The 21,374-nt window shown below is 42.7% G+C and overlaps 1 protein-coding gene across 10 annotated transcripts in view; it reads right to left on the bottom strand.

Annotated features, from left to right (window-relative positions):
- PTPRM (protein tyrosine phosphatase receptor type M) overlaps positions 1 to 21,374 on the bottom strand; it is an 892,842-nt gene that overhangs the window by 369,812 nt on the left and 501,656 nt on the right. For all 10 annotated transcript variants that reach the window (XM_038746194.1, XM_038746195.1, XM_038746197.1 and 7 more), the window contains exon 11: positions 17,246 to 17,348. In XM_038746194.1, coding sequence (XP_038602122.1) covers positions 17,246 to 17,348 — 103 coding nt within the window. The remainder of the gene's footprint in view (positions 1 to 17,245; positions 17,349 to 21,374) is intronic.

The raw sequence follows: 21,374 nt of genomic DNA, 5'->3' as shown, positions 1-21,374 counted from the left end.
GTAGGTGGGGGGCGAGGTGATGGAGAGCCTTGAAGCCGAGGGTGAGGAGTTTTTGCCTGAGAAATAGGTGGCCTAGTGAATACAGCAAGGGACTACAGAAACGCTTTGGGCATGTTCTGATGACTTGACACCTGTCCACATGTTTTGTTTTGTTGTCTGTCTACCTCTTCTAGACTGTGAGCCCGTTGTTGGGTAGGGACCGTCTCTATATGTTGCCAACTTGTACTTCCCAAGCGCTTAGTACAGTGCTCTGCACACAGTAAGTGCTCAATAAATACGTTTGAATGAATGAATGAATGTCACCCCCCTCCTCAAAAATCTCCAGTGTTTGCCTATCGACCTCCACATCAAGCAAAAACTCCTCACTATTGGCTTCAAAGGTCTCCATCACCTTGCCCCCTCCTACCTCACCTCTCTTCTCTCCTTCAGCCCAGCCCGCATACCTCTCTCCTCTAGTGTTAAACTTCTCACTGTGCCTCATTCTCACCTGTCCCACCCTCAACCTCTGGCCCACGTCCTACCTCTGGCCTACTTACTCACCTCGTAACCTCCCCAGCGCTTAGAACAGTGCTTTGCACATAGTAAGCACTTAATAAATGCCATTATTATTATTATTATTATTATTATTATTATTATTATTATTACTTCCCCCTCCAAAGTCCTACTGAAAGCTCACCTCCTCCAGGAGGCCTTCTCAGACTAAGCCCAACTTTTCCTCTGATCCTGCTCCCCTCCCCATCGCCCCGACTCCCTCCCTTTGCTCTACCTGCCTCCCCGCCCCAGCACTTGTGCATGTACATACATATTCATTATTATATTTATTTTATTAATGATATGGATATATCTATAATTCTATTTATTTACATTGATGCCTGTTTACTTGATGTGTTGTCTGTCTCCCCACTTCTAGACTGAGAGCCCGGTGTTGGGTAGGGACTGTCTTTGTTGCCAAACTGTACTTTCCAAGAGCTTAGTACAGTGCTCTGCACTCAGTAAGGGATCAATAAATATAACTGAATGAATGAATGAATGAATGAATGAATGAATGAGTCAGAAGGCCCTGGGTTCTAATTCCAGGTCCGCCACATGACTGCTGGGCAGCCTTGGGCATGTCACTTCACTTCTCTGTTTCAGTTACCTCATCTGTAAAATGGGGATTAAGACTGTGAGCTTCCTGTGGGACAAGGGATTAGCTCATATCTACCCCAAAGCTTAGTACAGTGCCTGGCAAATAGTAAGCGCTTAACAAAAAACATAAAAAAAAGAGCCCAGTAGCCAGAGTAGATTCGATCTGTGTTCCGCCGAATCCAGGCCTGGTGAGAGAGATCATCCAGATTTCTCTTGGTATTAGGAGGCAGCTGAGGGAAATTGGAGCATATTTAGAAAAATCACAAACACCTCCTATTCCCCACTGGAAGTTTTGGAAATATATATTTACTTTATGTCAGTTATACCTGCAAAACCTAGGAAAGAGACAGGCTTCCTTACAAGTTTGGTGGTTACCCAGAATATAGCATGGTAGGTCAATGAAATACACTCTACACCTGACAAATGTTTGCTTTTTGGTGGCAGCAGATACTTTCACAAATTGAACATTTGTTGCATAACAGATTCAGGACAGAAGAAGGTTCTTACATCGGGCTGAGGTGTTTTGGCAGACTGTACAGCACTTGTCTGCTCAGCTTGGCTCCAAATCATGCTATTACTACTACACGGGGGTGTTGCATTTCCTCCGGGAGAAATAACTTCGCTCACCCAGAACACTACATTCATTCATGACAAAGTTCAAATGTGACTGCATACTCACAATGGTCTTTGTATTTTGCTTTATAAAAATATTGTCCGGTGGAAAGTTTGATAGATCCTGGTTTTCACTGGAAATAAATACTGTCCTTGGAATAAGTGTGGACTAGTGGTAATGAGACCAGCCTGGGAGTCAGAAGACCTGGGTTTTAATCCCACCTCTGCCACTTACCTGCTGTGTCCTCGGGCAAGCCACTTAGCTTTTTTGTGCCTCAGTTTTCTCATTCGTAAGATGGGGACTCCCTACTTGTTCTCCCTTCTACTTAGACTATGAGCCCCATGAGGGACAAGGGCTGTGTCCAACCTGTTTAACTTGTGTCTACCCCAGAGTTTAGAATAGTGTTTGATGCATAATAACTGCTTAACAAGTGCCATAAAAAAGAGCAATGCCTTCCAATCAGCACCAGCCACAATAACATTACTGATTGATTACAAATGGCTTTATCAGTTCACAAATAAATACCGTAGCCAAGGCACCCTCCTCTCTCTTTACTTAGAAATACTCATTTAACAACAGGCGTGGAGCTACACAGATACCCAGGTTGGCTCTCCTTATTTTATAGGGACATATTTCTAGAAATCATTGACAGCCATTATAATATTTTTCCCTCCTTCCTTACACTATAATATCTCTGGAGATTTACTTCACCTTAACACTTTATAAAATGAAGATAATTTAGGGAGTTTTAGTCATAGTTTTGTCATTTCTTTCCCAAAGTACACATCTCTCCTGAGTTGCAAATCCATCACCTGGACTTCTTGGGGAGAGGAGAGATGACATATAAACTACAAGGGATAACACCAGGCCTGATGATATAGAACAATTGGGACAGTACATTGGCCCCATTCATTTCATTTGAATCTTTACAAGATAGAGACCAGTGAACGAAGCTTCTAATCCAAGGAGTATCCAAACTAGTGTAGAGAAAAATAGTTTGCAACTTTTTCTATCATTTTAGAAAAACTAAACAAAATCTTTCTCACTCTTTGTGATTCTTTTCGCCTTCCATCCTGAAGGAAAAATGGCTTTTAGAAGCTGTAGATCAGGGTAACACACTCCATAAAACAGCATTCTGCATTTCCCCCGTTAGGAAGATGATCTGTCATTCACCCCACACATACAATCCGTCACCAAAACCTGCTGGTCTCACCTTCAAACATCGCTGAGATCCACCCTTTCCTCTCCATCCAAACCACTACCTCGCTGGTTCAATCTCTCACCCTATCTCTACAGGATTACTGCATCAGCCTACTTTCTGATCTCCCATCCTCCTGTCTCTCCCTGCTTCAGTCTATACTTCATTCTGCTGCCCAGATTATCTTTGTACAGAAATGCTCTGGGCATGTCAGTCCCCTCCTCAAAAATCTCCAGTGGTTGCCTGTCAACCTTCAAGCAAAAACTCCTCACTCTCGGCTTCAAGGCTCTCCATCACCTCGTCCCCTCCTACTTCACCTCTCTACTCTCCTTCTACAGCCCAGCCCGTACACTCCACTCCTCTGCCGCTAACCTCCTCACTGTGCCTCATTCTCGCCTGTCCCGCCATCAACTCCTGGCCCACATCCTCCCCCTGGCCTGGAATGCCCTCCCTCCACACATCCATCAAACTAGCTCTCTTACTCCCTTCAAAGCCCTACTGAGAGCTCACCTCCTCCAGGAGGCCTTCCCAGACTGAACCCGCTTTTTCCTCTCCTCCTCCTCCTCCCCTCCCCATTGACCCCCGCCGCCCTACCCCCTTTCCCTCCCCTCAGCACTTGTATATATTTGTAAATATTTATTACTCTATTTTACTTGTACATATTTACTACTCTATTTTATTAATGATGTGCATATAGCTATAATTCTATTTATTCTAACAGTTTTGACACCTGTCTACATGTTTTGTTTTGTTGTCTGTCTCCCCTCTCTAGACTGTGAGGCCACTGTTAGGTAGGGACCATCTCTATATGTTCGACTTGTACTTCCCAAGTGCTTAGTATAGTGCTTTGCACACTGTAAGCACTCAATAAATGTGATTAAATTGAATGAATGAAATGAGGGCCACAACCAGAGCAATGAAATAATAATGATGGTATTTGTTAAGCGCTTACTATGTGCCTTGCACTGTTCTAAGCTCTGGGGTAGATACAAGGTAATCAGGTTGTCCCACGTGGGGATTAATCTTAGTCCCCATTTTACAGATGAGGTAACTGAGGCACAGAGAGGTTAAGTGACATGCCCAAAGTCAAACAGCTGACAAGTGAAGGAGCTGAGATTAGAACCCATGACCTCTGACTCCCAAGCCTGGGCTTTTTCCACTAAGCCACGCTGAAAGCCTTATACCATAGCATGGAAGATGGAATACGTCTTCAAAGTAAATAATGTATTCCTTTCTCCTCAGAAGATTAGATCAACTCTCTCTCCTGTGTAAGAAATGTATCATATTTTTGGAGAGGAGGACACATCCAGCCTCCGCTGAATGCTAAAACCAGGAATTTCATTTTAATGGTCAAGCTAGCAACTCATTTTCTCAACCCAAAATGGATTTGAGTTTAGAGAATGGATACATGAATACTGGCTTGGTTAATTATCAATGTGCTTCATCATTTGTTGAATACTGTAAAGCAAGCTTAAGGAGAGCGTGGCATAGTGTATAGAGCATGGACCTGGGAACCAGAAGGGGTTCTTATCCCGGCTATACCACTTGTCTGCTGTGTGACCCTGGGCAACTCATTTCCCTTCTCTGTGCCTCAATTACCTCACCTGTAAAATGGGGATTAAGACTGTCCAAGTGGTTCAGGGACTGTGTCCAACCTGATAACTTTGTATCAATCCCAGAGCTTAGAACAGAGCTTGACAAATAGTAAGCGCTTAACAACTGCCATCATCATCATCATCATTATTATTATTATTACTATTATTATTAGAGGAAATAGTTTGTTAGTTGCCCCTGGAAACAGCAATGGGAATCTTCCTGTTGCTGCTAGTGGCTGTCCTATAAGACATTTTTAGTTTTGTTTTGTTCTTTACTTCACTCAGCCCTTCCCTTAGTCTCCTTCCATTCCCCACACCTACTCACCCAACTGTCTCCTCCCATTCCCCTACCCCTCCACCATGCCAAAGTTAGCCTGGTTCAAGAGTCTGGGGAAGGGGACCAGCTCCAGAGCAAGGAGAGGAACAAGGTGAGGGGAAGCTTCCAGAGGAGATATAAATCCCAAGGCAGCAGGACCAGTGAAAATGGGGCAAATAAAAAAGAAAGGCTCATCTGATAAGATCCAGCAGTAACAGGGAGGTTTCTGCTGCCACTGGCAGCAACAGACGGTGAATGCATCTTTTGGATTCTTAACTGTAACTGGCTTCTCATTCTGGTAAGGAAAAACTTCACAGAAAGGAATAGTGAGAGGTATTTGCAAATCACATTTTAAATGGCACTGCTATTCCTGATGGCAACATTTGTAACTCTGTCACTACAGAAACTCCTTTATAAGGTACTGTAATGGCTGGGTGATCATAAAGATCCTTTAATGAATAAAGCTTTTCTTTGACTAAACAAAGTATGCTTTAAGCATTTAGAGGATGGAGGAAATGCTTAACCCATAACCCATATTTCCATTTTCCCCTGTAATTTCACCTTTTGACTACATATATTGACTACTTCATCTGCCTCCTCAATGGCCTCCCCGTCTCCTGTCTCTCTCGTCTCCAATCCATACTTCACTCTGCTGCACAAATGATTTATCAACCAAGAAGTTTAGTTCATTTCTCCCCACTTCTCAAGAATCTCCAATGGCTGCCTATTCACCTCCGCATCAAACAGAAACTCCGTATCATTAGCTTTAAAGGAATCCATCAGCTCACCCCATTAATCTCTTACTCCAGCCCAGCCCAAACACTCTGCTCCTCTAGTGGCAGTTGGAGAAGCAGTATGGCTTAGTGGAAAGAGCATGGGCTTGGGAGTCAGAGGACATGGATTCTAATCCCAGCTTCGCCACTTATTGGCTGTGTGACCTTGGGCAAGTCACTTAGCTTCTCTGTGCCTCAGTTACCTCATCTGTAAAATGGGGATTAAGACTGTGAGCCCCACATAGGACAACCTGAATCCCTTGTATCTACCCCAGTTCCTTAGAACAGTGCTTGGCACACAGTAAGCGCTTAACAAATACCATAATTATTATTATTATTTACTCACCATGCCCTGATCTTGTCTGTCTTGCCAAGGACTTCTTTCCCACATTCTCCCCCTAGCCTGGAACTCCCTCCCCCTCCAAATATGCCAGACCACCAAACACTCCACCCTCCAAATATCAGTAGGGTCACATCTCTACCAAGAAGCCTTCCTTGATTAAACCCTCTTTTCCCTGGCTCACTCTCCCTTCTGCGTCACCTATGCACCTCAATCCGTGACCTTGGGACGTTTGATATTCTCCCCATCCCTAACCCCACAGCACTCATGCATCTATCTTTAAATTGTATATCATAAATTACTTATTTATTCATTTTAATGCCTGTCTCCCTGTCTAGACTGCAAGCTCATTATAGGAAGGGAACATCTCTGCTGTTATACTGTACTCTCTCAAGTGCTTAGCATAGTATTCAGCACATAGTAACGGCTCAATATGTAAAACTGATAAGTATAATTAGTTCAAAAATGATTCTAACTTATGAGAGATTCAGTCCATGTGGAGAGGAGTACCCAAAACGTCATTGTACAAACTCTAACCCCTGTCAAATTGTAACATGAAAAGGCGGGCCTTTGCTAGTCTCTCATATTTGCCTCTGACACTCAGTGTTTATTGAGTGTTTACTTTGTGTGGTGCACTGTACTAAGTGTTCAAAAAGTACAACACAACAATCTCTTCTGTTGTTTTTCATTCTGCCTCAGTCATAATCCTCCAAAAGTTCTATCAATCAATGGTATTTATTTAGTGCTCAATGTGTGCAGAACACTGTACTTAGCACTTGAGAGAGTACAATACAACAGAGTTGGTAGACATGTTCCCTTCTTACAAGGAGTTTACAGACTAGAGGGGGAGACAGAATTAAAATAAATAACGGATATGCAAATAATTGACATGGGGTTGAGGATGGGGTTCATTTACTCATTCAATTGTATTAATTGAGCACTTCTGTGTGCAGAGCACTGTACTAAACACTTAGGAGAGCACAATACAACAATAAACAGACATATTCCCTGCCCTCAGTGAGCTCAGATTCTAGAAAGGGTAAATAAAGGGTACAAATCCAAGTGCAAGGGAAATCCAGAAGGTAGAGGGAATAGAGGAAATGAGGACTTACTCAGAAGGTCTCTTGGAGGAGATGGGAATTTACCAAACTTTACTTTAAAAGAATTAACCCACTTCTGACAGAAATAACAAACTTTTCGTTGTGATGAAATCGCTTCCCAGTTGGTTCTTCTCAAGTTGCAACTTGGCTGCCATATCATTTGAGGTTATTTTTTCAATCACTGGTTCTTTCAGTCTTATCACCATAGTTTATATTGCACTGTCCTAAGCATGCAGTACAGGGCTGTGCACACAGTAAGCACTCAGTAAATATGATTGACTGACTGACTCTCCACCTAGCAGTTTCTTGGGAATCTTGCTGCCAATCATTCTCCTCACCTACCCTGCTCCTCAAAGCTTTGATGGGAGTGAATAAAGTTAGTGAACTGATTCATTTTCCAAGCCATCATTACTAGTGATCACGTCTTGCCATTTAATGTTACAAATGGTGATTGTGACATGGCTGGGAACTGCTTAAGAAGTTGAATAATAATGTTGTCCATGATTGATCCAGGTCTCACAAATATAAAATGTTGGGAATTATAACTGCTTTAAATCCCCCTTTGGCACCACACTGGGTCTGTCAATTAACCACAGTTTATCTACCTTTAGTGACATCGCTGGATGATAGGATGCCTGGGTGACAGAATTCTATGACAGAACCTCATCTAAATTGCTTATGAAAATCAATGTTGTACATAGAGACACCTTAGAGCACAGAAAAAAAATGCTTTTGTGTTGGAACACTTTTTCCTGATTTACACTAGCTCCGTCTATATATGATTATGACTGTTGCTGAAGAACTTCTACAGCTTTACGGTGAACCCGAGAACACAACGTGATTACTTTCTCACAGTGGTGACAGTGCCGATTCAGTGGGTCAGGGGCAATTGAGGACAACAAATCACACTGTGTGTTTGCCTGTCAAATACATACAATTGATTGATGAATGAATGAAATAGAAATTACTGTATTTTACTCAGTATCTCCAACTCCATAATAGGTGCATCCAGCCTATTAACAATGAAACAATAACTCCTTCTCTCCACTGATGATTCTGGCTCCCTCTTCAAACTTGTCATGGGCACTCTGCCTAGCAGGACTGATTTGGGCACTGCAGAGTTTGCACTCCAACTATTGTGGAAAAAAGAAATCCTCTCCCGGAACCAACAGCTTCAGTGGAGGTTATCTCCAAATTTGATGATCAATCACTGAAGGTAAGCATGGCCAAAGTTCACTGGAACATCAGGTCTGTCAATTGTCTGCCTGGTGACAACAGACAAGTCAATTGACTTCTTTATGGAATTCCATGGGAAGGCCTACTGGTTAGCCTTGACTCTAAGTTTATAAGAGTTTTGACTAACCAGCAGTTTCCATTCCCTGAATGTGGCAGATAACCAAGCTTCTAGTAACTATCACATAGAAGCAGCATGGCCTAGTGGATAGAGCGTGGGAGTCAAAAGGACCTGGGTTCTAATCCTGGCTCCACCACTTGTCTGCTGTGTGACCTTGCATAAGTCACTTCTGGGCCCCAGTGACCTCATCTATAAAATGGTGATTAAGTTTGTGAGCCCCATTTGGGACAGGGACTATGTCCATCCTGCTTAGCTTATATCTACCCCAGTGCTTAGAACAGTGCTTGACACATAATAATTGCTTAACAAATACCATTATTATATTATTATTATTATTAATCCCGGAGCTGCCACTTGTCTGCTGTGTGACCTTGGGCGAGCCATTTCACTTTGTGCTTCACTTCCCTCATCTGTAAATTGGGGATTAAGACTTTGAGTGCTACCTGGGACAGGGAATATGTCCAACCCGAGTACCTTGCATCTACCCCAAAGCTTAATAAAGTGCTTGCCACATAGTAAGCACTTAACAAATACCACAATTATTTCTATTATTATTATTATTATCAACACATATATAACTGTCTCTTGATTTGGATCTGGTTTGTGACCAATTCTGCTTCATTTTTTAGTTAGGAAGAAAGAACTTCTTATTACACCTGAAGGACAATTTTTCATATCCCCTTCTTTGATTTTCAGGTGCCATAACATTTATTTAGTTTTAGGTGTTCCTGTTATCCCTCTTACCCTTAATAAGTCAACCTATTTTCTTCTTGAGAGCATCTTGTTGATATTAGAGCTAGAGGAAGAGTAGAAATCTCATAGCCAATTTTTTATGATTCAACCACTTCCTGTAAAAATTACATTTAAGAACAAAACTTTCTGAAGGTATTGAAAGGCTTGGGTTGGCAGAGTCAGGAGTCATTTGATGGAGCTAACAGAATAAGTTAGCTGTTACATTAAAATTACATTAGGGTTCATATAAGGAAGACCACGTAGCTCCTCAGCTCTTAAAATCTCACTCAAAGTTTTAGAGAATTTTATATTGGGGTATTTTTAAGTGGTTACTATGTTCCAAGTACTGTACTAAGTGATGGAGTAGTACAAGAAAATCAAGTCCTATATGGGGCTCACAGTGTAAGTAGGAAGGAGAACAGGTATTGAATTCCCATTTTGCAGATGAGGAAAGTGAGGCACAGAGAAGTTAAGTGAGTTGCCCAAGGTCACACTGTAGGAAAACATCAGAGTCAGGATTACACCTCAGGTCCTCTGACTCCCAGGCCCATGTCTTTCCACTAGGCCAAGCTACTTCTCTTTGAGTCATGTTTGCGGATTTTTAATAAAGAGAACAATCCATAACAGTTATTTTCCACTCACTGGTTTTTAAGACAATAGAAGAGATCAGAGAAAAGAGAAATACAATTATTTAAACCTCCATCCCCAAAATCAATGCAAAGATAGTGAGTTATGTAAATTCCAATATGTCACTAAAACACATCCTGTAGCTATAATGAAATATAATTCTAAAATAATTAGAACAAAATAAATACACCACTACTAGAACAGAAAGAACAAGATATTTCACATAAACTATCTCTAAGTATCAATCAGTTACCATAAATAGAGAACATATTGAGAGAGATTGAACTATATCCTATCTATGAGATGTTACAAACATGAAAAAGATATTTTTGTTAATGTAACAAAAGGAAAACAGCTTTTGTTCAACCCACTCTATTTTGAGTAACTCTGTTCTTGTCTAATTACAAGTATTTTCTTGAATTGTGTGTGAGAGGTGCTGAGTAGTGGGGAGGGATGGGAAGATAGTGAGGGGATTCTAAATGAGGAAAAGACAATTAAGCCTTCTGTGAGGTACTAAAGGAAAATACTGAGCGCCAGAAGGGAATGCAAAATTCCAACCCTAAGCAATAGCAACCCTGATTCAAGTGTGGGAATCCATGTTCTACCTATCCATCTCAGAAACTAAGAAATTTAAAGTGGCAAAACTGATGTGTTGATATCTGGTTTAGTTGTCTGTCTCCCCCCTTCTAGACTGTGAGCCCATTGTTGGATAGGGACCGTCTCTATATGTTGCCGACTTGTACTTCCCAAGCGCATAGTACAGTGCTCTGTACACAGTAAGCGCTCAATAAATACGATTGAATGAATGAATGAATAAAGTGACAACAATCACTTGCACTGAAGGTTTGGGACAATTTCATAAATCTGCATGAACTAAGTTGGGTGTGAAGAAATTAATAGGAACCACCTTAGTAAAATGCAAAAATGAAGAACAGCTGAAAATTTTCCAATGATTAATGAAAAATAAAATCAAAGGGAAGAATGGGCTTTGGAAACAATACAATGAGAGCATGCCAGAAACCACAATATCAAGTAAAACACAGAGATGAGCACTGCAAATTAAAAGGAATTGTTCTGTTAGAAAATTAAATCTTGCCCATATCTGCACAGGGGAAATTGAATGTTTGCATGGTGTCGCTAGCAGAGCTGGACCTCGGAGTCATGATTAAGCAGTCAATCAGTGATCGTTTTTGAGTGTTTTCTATGTGAAAAGCGCTATACTAAGCACTTGGAACAGTACCTTAGGGTTGGTAGACTAGATACCTAACCTTTGAGGCGATTACAATCAAATGGGGCAGACATTAAAATAAATTACAAGTAGGACAAGTAACAGAGTATAGGGATAGAGCGCTTAGGGGGTGGGAATGAATTGACTATCAAACTGCTCAGTGGTACAGAAGCAGCATGGCTTAGTGGAAAGAGCACAGGCTTGGGAATCAGAGGTCATGGGTCCCAGCTCTGCTACTTGTTTGCTGTGTGACCTGGGGCAAGCCACTTAACTTCTCTGGGCCTCAGTTACCTCATCTGTAAAACAGGGATAAGACTGTGAGCTCCACGTGGGACAATCTGCTTACCTTGTATCTTAGTGCTTAGAACAGTGCTTGGCACATAGTATGTGCTTAACAAATACCATTATTATTATTATTATCATTATTATTATTATTACTAAAAGTGCATCTCCTCCAGATGGCCTTCTCTGACTAAACCCTTCTTTCCTCTTCCCCCACTCCCTTCTATATCACCCTTAGTAAGCGTTTAAATCCATATTACTCACAGAGATCTCCGCTTTCTTGACCCCACCCATCTTTCGGAGCGCCTCACACCCCACCTCGCCGCCCTCTCCTCTCTACCCAGTCTTGATGATCAGATTACTGCTCTCAACTCTACCCTTTCTACTCAGCTAGACTCACTTGCTCCCCTTTCCCTTCGCCGCTCTCGTACCACTAACCCACAGCCCTGGATCACTGCCACTGTCCGCCGCCTTCGCTCTTATGCTCGAGCTGCCGAATGCTGCTGACGAAAGTCTAAACACCATGCCAACCTCGTTCACTTCAAGTTTATCCTTTCCTGTTAACTCAGCCTGCTCTTCTGTCAGACAAAACTATTTCTCCTCCCTTATTGACACCCATGCCTATCACCCCCACCAGCTCTTCCGTACATTCAACTCTCTTCTCAGGCCCCCGGTTCCTCCCCCTCCTCCTTCCCTCACCCGCAACGATCTGGCCTCCTACTTCATTAACAAAATTAAATCCATCAGGTCCGACCTCCCCAAAGTCACTTCCCCGCCTTCTCCAACCCCCCAGCTCTCAACACTCTCTGCTACTCTCCCATCCTTCCCAGCAGTATCCTCAGAGGAGCTCTCCTCCCTCCTCTCAAGTGCTACTCTGGCCACCTGTGCTTCTGACCCCATTCCCTCTCATCCCATGAAATCTCTCGCTCCATCCCTTCTCCCCTCCTTAACTTCCATCTTCAACCGCTCACTCTCCACTTGTTCCTTCCCCTCCGCCTTCAAACATGCCCATGTCTCTCCCATTCTAAAAAAACCCTCTCTTGACCCCACCTCACCTTCTAGTTATCGCCCCATATCCCTCCTTCCATTCCTTTCCAAACTCCTTGAACGAGTTGTCTACACGCGCTGCCTAGAATTCCTCAACAACAACTCTCTCCTCGATCCCCTCCATTCTGGCTTCCGTCCCCTACATTCCACAGAAACTGCCCTCTCAAAGGTCACCAATGACCTCCTGCTTGCCAAATCCAACGGCTCCTACTCTGTCCTAATCCTCCTCAACCTCTCAGCTGCCTTCGACACTGTGGACCACCCCCTTCTCCTCAACACGCTATCTGACCTTGGCTTCACAGACTCCGTCCTCTCCTGGTTCTCCTCTTATCTCTCCAGTCGTTCATTCTCAGTCTCTTTTGCAGGCTCCTCCTCCCCCTCCCATCCTCTTACTGTGGGGGTTCCCCAAGGTTCAGTGCTTGGTCCCCTTCTGTTCTCGATCTACACGCACTCCCTTGGTGACCTCATTCACTCCCACGGCTTCAACTATCATCTCTATGCTGTTGACACCCAGATCTACATCTCTGCCCCTGCTCTCTCCCCCTCTCTCCAGGCTCGCATCTCCTCCCGCCTTCAGGACATCTCCATCTGGATGTCTGCCCGCCACCTAAAACTCAACATGTCCAAGACTGAACTCCTTGTCTTCCCTCCCAAACCCTGCCCTCTCCCTGACTTTCCCATCTCTAGTGACGGCACTACCATCCTTCCCATCTCACGAGCCCGCAACCTTGGTGTCATCCTCGACTCGGCTCTCTCATTCACCCCTCACATTCAAGTTGTCACCAAAACCTGCCGGTTTCAGCTCCGCAACATTGCCAAGATCCGCCCTTTCCTCTCCATCCATACCACTACCCTGCTTATTCAAGCTCTCATCCTATCCCGTCTGGACTACTGCATCAGCCTTCTCTCTGATCTCCCATCCTCGTGTCTCTCCCCACTTCAATCCATACTTCATGCCTGCTGCCCGGATTATCTTTGTCCAGAAGCGCTCTGGGCATATTACCCCCTCCTCAAAAATCTCCAGTGGCTACCAATCAATCTGCGCATCAGGCAGAAACTCCTCACCCTGGGCTTCAAGGCTCTCCATCACCTTGCCCCCTCCTACCTCACCTCCCTTCTCTCCTTCTACAGCCCACCCCGCACCCTCCGCTCCTCTGCTGCTAATCTCCTCACCGTACCTCGTACTCGCCTGTCCCGCCGTCGACCCCCAGCCCACGTCATCCCCCGGGCCTGGAATGCCCTCCCTCTGCCCATCCGCCAAGCTAGCTCTCTTCCTCCCTTCAAGGCCCAACTGAGAGCTCACCTCCTCCAGGAGGCCTTCTCAGATTGAGCCCCTTCCTTCCTCTCCCCCTCGTCCCCCTCTCCAACACCCCCATCTTACCTCCTTCCCTTCCCCACAGCACCTGTATATATGTATGTATGCTTGTACATATTTATTACTCTATTTATTTATTTATTTTACTTGTACATATCTATTCTATTTATTTTATTTTGTTAGTATGTTTGGTTTTGTTCTCTGTCTCCCCCTTTTAGACTGTGAGCCCACTGTTGGGTAGGGACTGTCTCTATATGTTGCCAACTTGTACTTCCCAAGCGCTTAGTACAGTGCTCTGCACACAGTAAGCGCTCAATAAATACGATTGATGATGATGATGATGGGTAGGGACCATCTCTATATGTTGCCGATTTGTACTTCCCAAGCGCTTAGTACAGTGCTCTGCACACAGTAAGCGGTCAATAAATACGATTGAATGAATGAATGAATTATAAGTCATAGTACTATGGAACAAACCTTACACTATGTTGTGGTCATCCAGCCATAACTAGGTGCCACAAGTAACTAACTTTTATATGTGACTGGCAATGTGCTGTGCTCATGCCTGCCTGGTCTCTCATTGCATTCCGTTCTCTAGTCGGGATATGATTGAGGAAGATGAGAGTGTGTGAGTGTTTTGATGCAAGCACTCTCACTAGAACCTTCTCCTCTGCATGTACGCTTGGTTCTGAGAAAAAGCCTGGTTTAGTGGAAAGAGCACGGGCTTGGGAGTCAGAAGTCGAGAAGCAGCGTGGCTTAGTAAAGAACATGGGTTTGGGAGTCAAAGATCGTGGGTTCTAATCCTGGCTCCTCTACTTGTTAGCTGTTTGATTTTGGGCAACTCATTTAACTTCTCTCTACCTCAGTTACCTCATCTGTAAAATGGGGATTAAGATTGTGAGCCCCATGTGAGACACCCTAATTACCTTGTATCTACCCCAGCACTTAGAACAGAGCTTGGCACATAGTAAGCACTTAACAAATATCAACATTATTATTATTATTATTATCACTATTAATAATAATAATAATAATCCCAACACTACAACTTGTCAGCTGTATGACTTTGGGCAAGTCACTTAACTTCTCTGTACTCTAGTTACCTTATCTGTAAAATACGGATTCAAACTGTGAGCCCCAAGTGGGACAACCTGATAACCTTGTATCTATGCCAGTGCTTGGAACAGTGCTTTGCACATAGTAAGCGCTTAACAAATACCATTATTATTATTGTCATTAATTCTCAGATCCACAGTTCACTTGCCTGCTCAACCAGCGAGTCCATCACTTCTGCACTTAAACTAAATTTGTATGGTGGTCTGAGAATCGCTATAATATCTAAGAGTTTCTTCTTCAACTTCCCTGGTTGATCAGCTTTCACAGAATCTCTTCTAAATAATGACAACCCTGAGTTATGAAACTTGGATCTATACTATGTTAATGTGCTTAGTGTCTAATAAAGGGTTTAGGATATAGGTGAAGATTTCTGAAAACAATATTAACCCGCTGAAAACATCTTTGGAGAGAACTGAACTAAATCTTGCAAGCACCCTTCCACATTTATGAATTTCAGTATACATCGTAATACCCCTCAAAGAATGACCTCAAGTTGTTATTTAAATAGGCTACATTGAATGATAAAATAAACCTAAGTTGTACCATAAATGGTTTCATAAGATATTTTGGATAGCAAGCCCCCTCAATCAAAAATTTTCCTAATGCTCCATCGAAGGCAGAAACCCAAGTTCATTATAATAACAATAGAGAAGCAGCATGGCTCAGTGGAAAGAGACCAGGCTTGGAAGTCATCGGTCATGGGTTCTAATCCCGACTCCACCACTTGTCACCTGTGTGACTTTGGGCAAGTCACTTGACTTCTCTGTGCCTCAGTTACCTCATCTGTAAAATGGGGATTAAGACTGTGAGGCACACGTGAAAAAACCTGATAACTTTGTATCTACCCCAGCGCTTAGAATTGTGCTCGGCACATAGTAAGCACTTAACAAATGCCATCATTATTATTATTTATTATAATAATCATAATGTGGTATTTCTTAAGTAGTTATATGTGTCAAGCACTGTTTTGTTGTACTTTACTCCCGCAAGCATTTAGTACACTGCTCTGCACATAGCAAGCACTCAAAAAATACCACTGATTGACTGATTGATTGCTGAGGTACATAATCATGCCCCACAAGAAGCTTGCAGGCTAAGTAGGAGGAAGAACAGATACTGAATCCCCATTTTTTCACAAGAGGGAACTGAGGCCCAGAGAAGTTAAGTGACTTGTCCAAGGTCACATAGCAGGTAAGTGCCAAAGATAGGATAAGAACCCTGGTCCTCTGACTCCTAGGCCTGTGCTCTTTCCACTAAGCCATGCTGTTTCTACTTCATTCAACTAAATTTTATTTTCCTGCCTTCTGTTTCAGCTAAGCTGGTTTTCTGGAAAAAAATTCTTTTATCATAAATATTTGATCTGTGACAACTAGCATCGTATCTTTCTTCTCTTGAATTTAGCTGCTGAGATTTGCATATATTATGTAAAACAGGAAGTATTCTAATTGCCCTTACAGTACTGTGCTATAATATTGGAATAGAAATGTACCAAATAATGCTGTAAATGCTTGATCCAAGGATATAACCACATTCCGGAACTAACAGAAATCATCCAAATGTATATCATCAAAGTGGAAACAGCAGAATTTTACAGTCCTTAATTACAGTTGTAAATGCTTACTTGTTATGTGGTACTCTCCCAAGTGCTTAGTAAAGTGCTGTGCACACAGTAAGCACTCAATAAATGTGATTAATTGATCGACTGAGAAACAATACAAATGTTCATTTTTAAGGCTACCTCTCCTGAAAATTCAAAGGAAAAGCATCAAAATTTCCCAGAAAGCAAGTACAAAGTTCATTTATATGGATTAACAAGCTCATGATAAGTTCATTCTCAGAGTAATCGGGTATTCATCTGCTGCCTCCTATGAAGAGCAGATTTCTTTTCTTATACTCTCACTTGGAGATTTATACATAATCATTCGCCTAGCTGCAAAATCAAACCATCATTGAATATGAAATTTATGACTGTATAGCTGCTAATAAAAGAAAAAAACTAAATCTTTTTAGTTATAGATTCCTTTGTATTCTTTTCCCTATCTGGCCCATTTAAATTTTTTAACATTATATAGCCAAGCTTTTTTTTTTGACATTTTCTAAAAGTTGATTGACTTATACCCTGAGGTAAACAAAAATTGAGTGCCTATCAAAACCCCAGAGTAGCTCAGATGAAAATGTGATATGCCCTTGAACTCATAACACTGCAGCAAGCAATTACCTTAGACAGGTACAGAAGCCACTCAGCAAAAACAGCACTGCACTTTACTTCTTTTCTTCAAAGAACAAACCATTTGCCTCCGGATCAAATCCTTTAAACAATACCTGAATATTCAACACTAAAGCACTTCCATTTTCTCCATTCACCCAACTAGGGATAATTGAAACATGGCTTCCCACGCTTCTTTCTCTACATAGAAAATCATCAGGAAACATTAAAAAAACTGATGAATTTGCTTTTAAGTTTGTTTTTGTTTTATATACCTGACAGGAGCGCCTCTGCTCTGTGCAGGTTTCAGCAAGACTGTCACCGTGTTGTCAGTTTGGTTTAAAGGTGTCTCCAGGTCATACGCTGGCATAGAGGGTGCTGGGGAAAATACAGACAAACAAAACAAACAAGGAAAAGCAGCTTATTATATATAGTTTACTGAGTTAATATTTGGCTTTTCTGTAAAAGTTTGCTTTTAATAGTAACGAACACTGCATTAGAGAGCTGTTACTAAGTTATAACCATTAAGAGTTTTACATTTCTTGAAATACCTAGAGAAGCAAAATTTAATGCAGACAATTAGATTTCCAGGCAATCAATGATATTTGAGGATCTTTTGGGTGCAAAGCATATACCACGAGCTTGGAAGAATTCGTCAACAAGACATATGTTCTCTGCCTTCAAAGAGCTTACAATTAATTAATTATTTGTTAGGGGCTTACTCTGTACCCAGCACTGTTCTAAGTGCTGGGATACAAACAAATTAATCAGGTTGTACACAATCCGTTCCCAATATGAGGCTCACAGTCTAAGCAGGAGGGAGTAGTATTTACACCCCACTGAGGGAGTCAGACAGACAAAAATGGTTTACCAATAGTGGGTGTAGGATGAAGAATGAGGAACGAACAGGAAATCGCCCAACTAGGATGAAACAGCTGAAGAAATAAATGAACCTAAAATTTAATACATATATCCAAGTTTTGGAGAAGTTACTTTTTATTGCTTCTTGTGAATTATAGTTCAAAGTGTTGCCAAAGTTCTCTTCATGATTCATCAAGAAACTGAACCCACTGTAATTATTGCACATTAATGTATACACAGAATGAGCAGATTTCAGAGGCCTCTATTTCATTTTCTTAAGCCCTTTGACATACTAATGTTTGTTTCTCAATCCTCTATGGATTCAGAGGTCTACTTTGTTCAGTATGAACTGTAATTTCTGTGGACCTCATGGTCAGAGACAATTACTCTCCCCTCTCTTCAAGGCCCTATTGAAGGCACATCTCCAAGAAGCCTTCCTCTTTTCCCATTCCCTTCTGCATCACCCCGACTTGCTCCCTTTGTTCATTCCCCCATCCCAGCCTCACAACACTTTATAAAATATCTGTAATTTATTTATATTAATGTCTGCCTCCCCCTCTAAACTGTAAGCTCGTTGTTGGCAGGGAATGTGTCTGTTTACTGTTATATTGTACTCTCCCAAGTGTTTATTACAGGGGTTTGCACACAATAAGTGCTTAATAAATACAACTGAATGAAGGAAAAGATGCAATTTGTTGCATATACATAGAGCGTGTCTAATAATTCTGTTGTACTGTATTCTCCCAACAGCTTAGTACAGTGCTCTGCACAAAGTAAATGCTCAATAAATGACTGCTATCAGTTATTATCATATTTATATTAATGTCTCTCTCCCCCTCTGAACTGTGCAGTTCTTGTGGGAAGGAGCAGTGTCTATTAATCAGTCAATCAATGAATGGTATTTATTAAGTGCTTACTGTGTGCAGAGCACTGTACTAAGTGTACAGAGAGTACAGTACAACAGAGTTGGTAAACATATTCCTTGCTCACAAAGAGCTTACAGTGTAAATATGGACATAGACATTAATATAAATACATTCATAATACATAATTCATATAAATATGCATGCTGGTATTGAGGATGGGGCGAATACTAAATGTCAAAAGTCACAGATCCAAGTACAAAGATGATGCAGAAGGGAGAAGGAGCCAGGGGAAAGAGGGCTTAATTGGGGAAGGTCTCAGATTCATTTGTTCATTCATTCATTCAATCATATTTACTGAGTGCTTACTGTGTGCAGAGCACTGTACTAAGCACTTGGAAAGTACAATATAGCAATAGAGACAATCCCTGCCCACAATGGGCTCGCAGTCTAGAGAGGGGGAGAAAGATATCAATACAAGTAAATTAAGCATCAATATAAATAAATATAATTATAGATATATACATATATACATAAGTCCTGTGGGGCAGGGAGAGGGGGGAAGAGCAAGGGGTGCAAGCCATGGTGATGCGGAAGGAAGTGGGAGCTGAGGAAAAGTGGGGCTTAGTCTGGGAAGGCCTCCTGGAGGAGGTAAACCTTCAGTAGGGCTCCGAAGGAGGGAAGAGCGATTGTCTGGTGGATTTGAGGAGGGAGGGTGTTCCAGGTCAGAGACAGGACGTCGGCCAGGGGTTGGCTGTGAGACAGGCAAGATCGAGGAAAAGTGAGAAGGTTAGCACCAGACGAATGGACTATGCAGGCTGGGATGTAGAAGGAGAGAAGGGAGGTGAGGTAGGAGGGGGCAAGGTGATGGAGAGCTTTGGAGTCAATAGTGAGGAGTTTTTGTTTGTTACTGAGGTGGATAGACAACTACTGGAGATTTTTGAGGAGGGGGCGGTATGTCACGTTTCTGAAGAAAGATAATCCGGGAAGTGGAGTGAAGTATGGACTGAAGTGGGGAGAGACAGGAGGTTGGGAGAACAGAAAGGAGGCTGATGCAGTAATCTAGGTAGGACAGGATGGGTGATTGTACTAATGTGGTAGCAGTTTGGATGGAGAGGAAAGGGTGGATCTTGGTAATGTTGTGACGGTGAAACCGACAGGATTTCATGATAGATTGTATATATTGGTTGGAATGAGAGAGCGGGGCGAAAGATGACACCAAGGTTATGGGCTTGTGTGACAGGAAAGATGGTTGTGCCACTTACAGTGATGGGAAAGTTTAGGAGAGGACAGGGTTTGGGAGGGAAGATGAAGAGTTCTGTTTTGGACATGTTGAGATTGAGGTGGCATGAGGACATCCAAGTAGTGATGTCCTGAAGGCAGGAGGAGATGTGAGCCTGGTGAAAGGGAGAGAGAACAGGGGAGGAGATGTAGATTTGGGTGTCTTCTGCACAGAGATGGTAGCTGAAGCCACAGGAGCGAATGAATTCTCCAAGGGAGTGAGTGTAGATGGAGAGTAGAAGGGGATCAAGAACTGAACCTTGAGGGACCCCTACGGTTGGAGGATGGGAAGGAGAGGTGGAGCCCACAGAGGGAACTGAGAATGAATGGCCAGAAAGATACAAGGAGAACCAGGAGAGGACAGAGTCAGTAAAGCGAAGGTTGGATAACATATCCAGGAGAAGGGGACAGTCCACGGTGCCAAAGGCAGCTGAGAGGTTGAGGAGGATTAGGATGAAGTAGAGGCCATTGGATTTGGAAAGACAGAGATCATTAGTGACCTTTGAGAGGGCGGTTTCAGTGGAGTGAAGGGGATGGAAACCAGATTGGAGGGGGTCCAGGGGAGAGTTGGAGGAGACATGATCTTAATAAGGCACTGAAGTCTGGAGTATATGGAGGGTGAGATCCTGGCTAGATGGAGGACACGGGAAAGGGGTCAGTGGCAAGACAGATAAGATCAGGACACAGTGAGTAAACTGGTACTAAAGGAGCAAAATGTGCAAGCTAGGCTATAGTAGGAAATCAGTGAGGTACGGTAGAAAATGGCAAACTGATTCAGTGCCTTAAAGCCAATGAAAAGGAGTTTCTGTTTGATGTAAGGGTTAGTAGGTTCTTGAGGAGTGGGGAGATGTAGACAATGTTTTTTGAGAAAAGTTTCTGCTCCACGCAGCAGAGTGAAGTGTGGACTGGCATGGGGAGAGAAGGAGGCAGGGAAGTCAGTGAGAAGGTACTGAGTAATTATAATGGTATTTGTTAAGAGCTTACTATATGCCAGGCACGGTACTAAGTGTTGGGGAGGATACAAGTAAATCAGGTTGGACAGAGTCCCTGTCCCTTGTGGGGTTCAAAGTCTTAATCCCCATTTTACAGATGAGGTTAACTGAGGCACAGAGAAGTGATGGAACTTGCTTAAGTCACACCGCAGGCATATGGAGAAGTCAGGACTAGAACCCACGACCTCTGACTCCCAGGCCTGAGCTCTATCCACTATGCCATGCTGGTGGGATAGGATAAGTGCTTGGAACAGCGTGGGAGCAGTTTGGATGGAGAGGAAAGGGGGGATTTTAGCAATATTGTGAAGGTAGAACCATTTGGATTTGGTGTCAACCAACCAACAAGTCTACTAATTCTGTTGTATTGTACTCTCCCAAGGGCTTAGTACAGTGCTATGCACAAAGCA

This window comes from Tachyglossus aculeatus, chromosome 5 (assembly GCF_015852505.1).
Source record: "Tachyglossus aculeatus isolate mTacAcu1 chromosome 5, mTacAcu1.pri, whole genome shotgun sequence".
NCBI lineage: Eukaryota > Metazoa > Chordata > Mammalia > Monotremata > Tachyglossidae > Tachyglossus > Tachyglossus aculeatus.
This window is presented reverse-complemented; position numbering and strand designations above follow the sequence as displayed.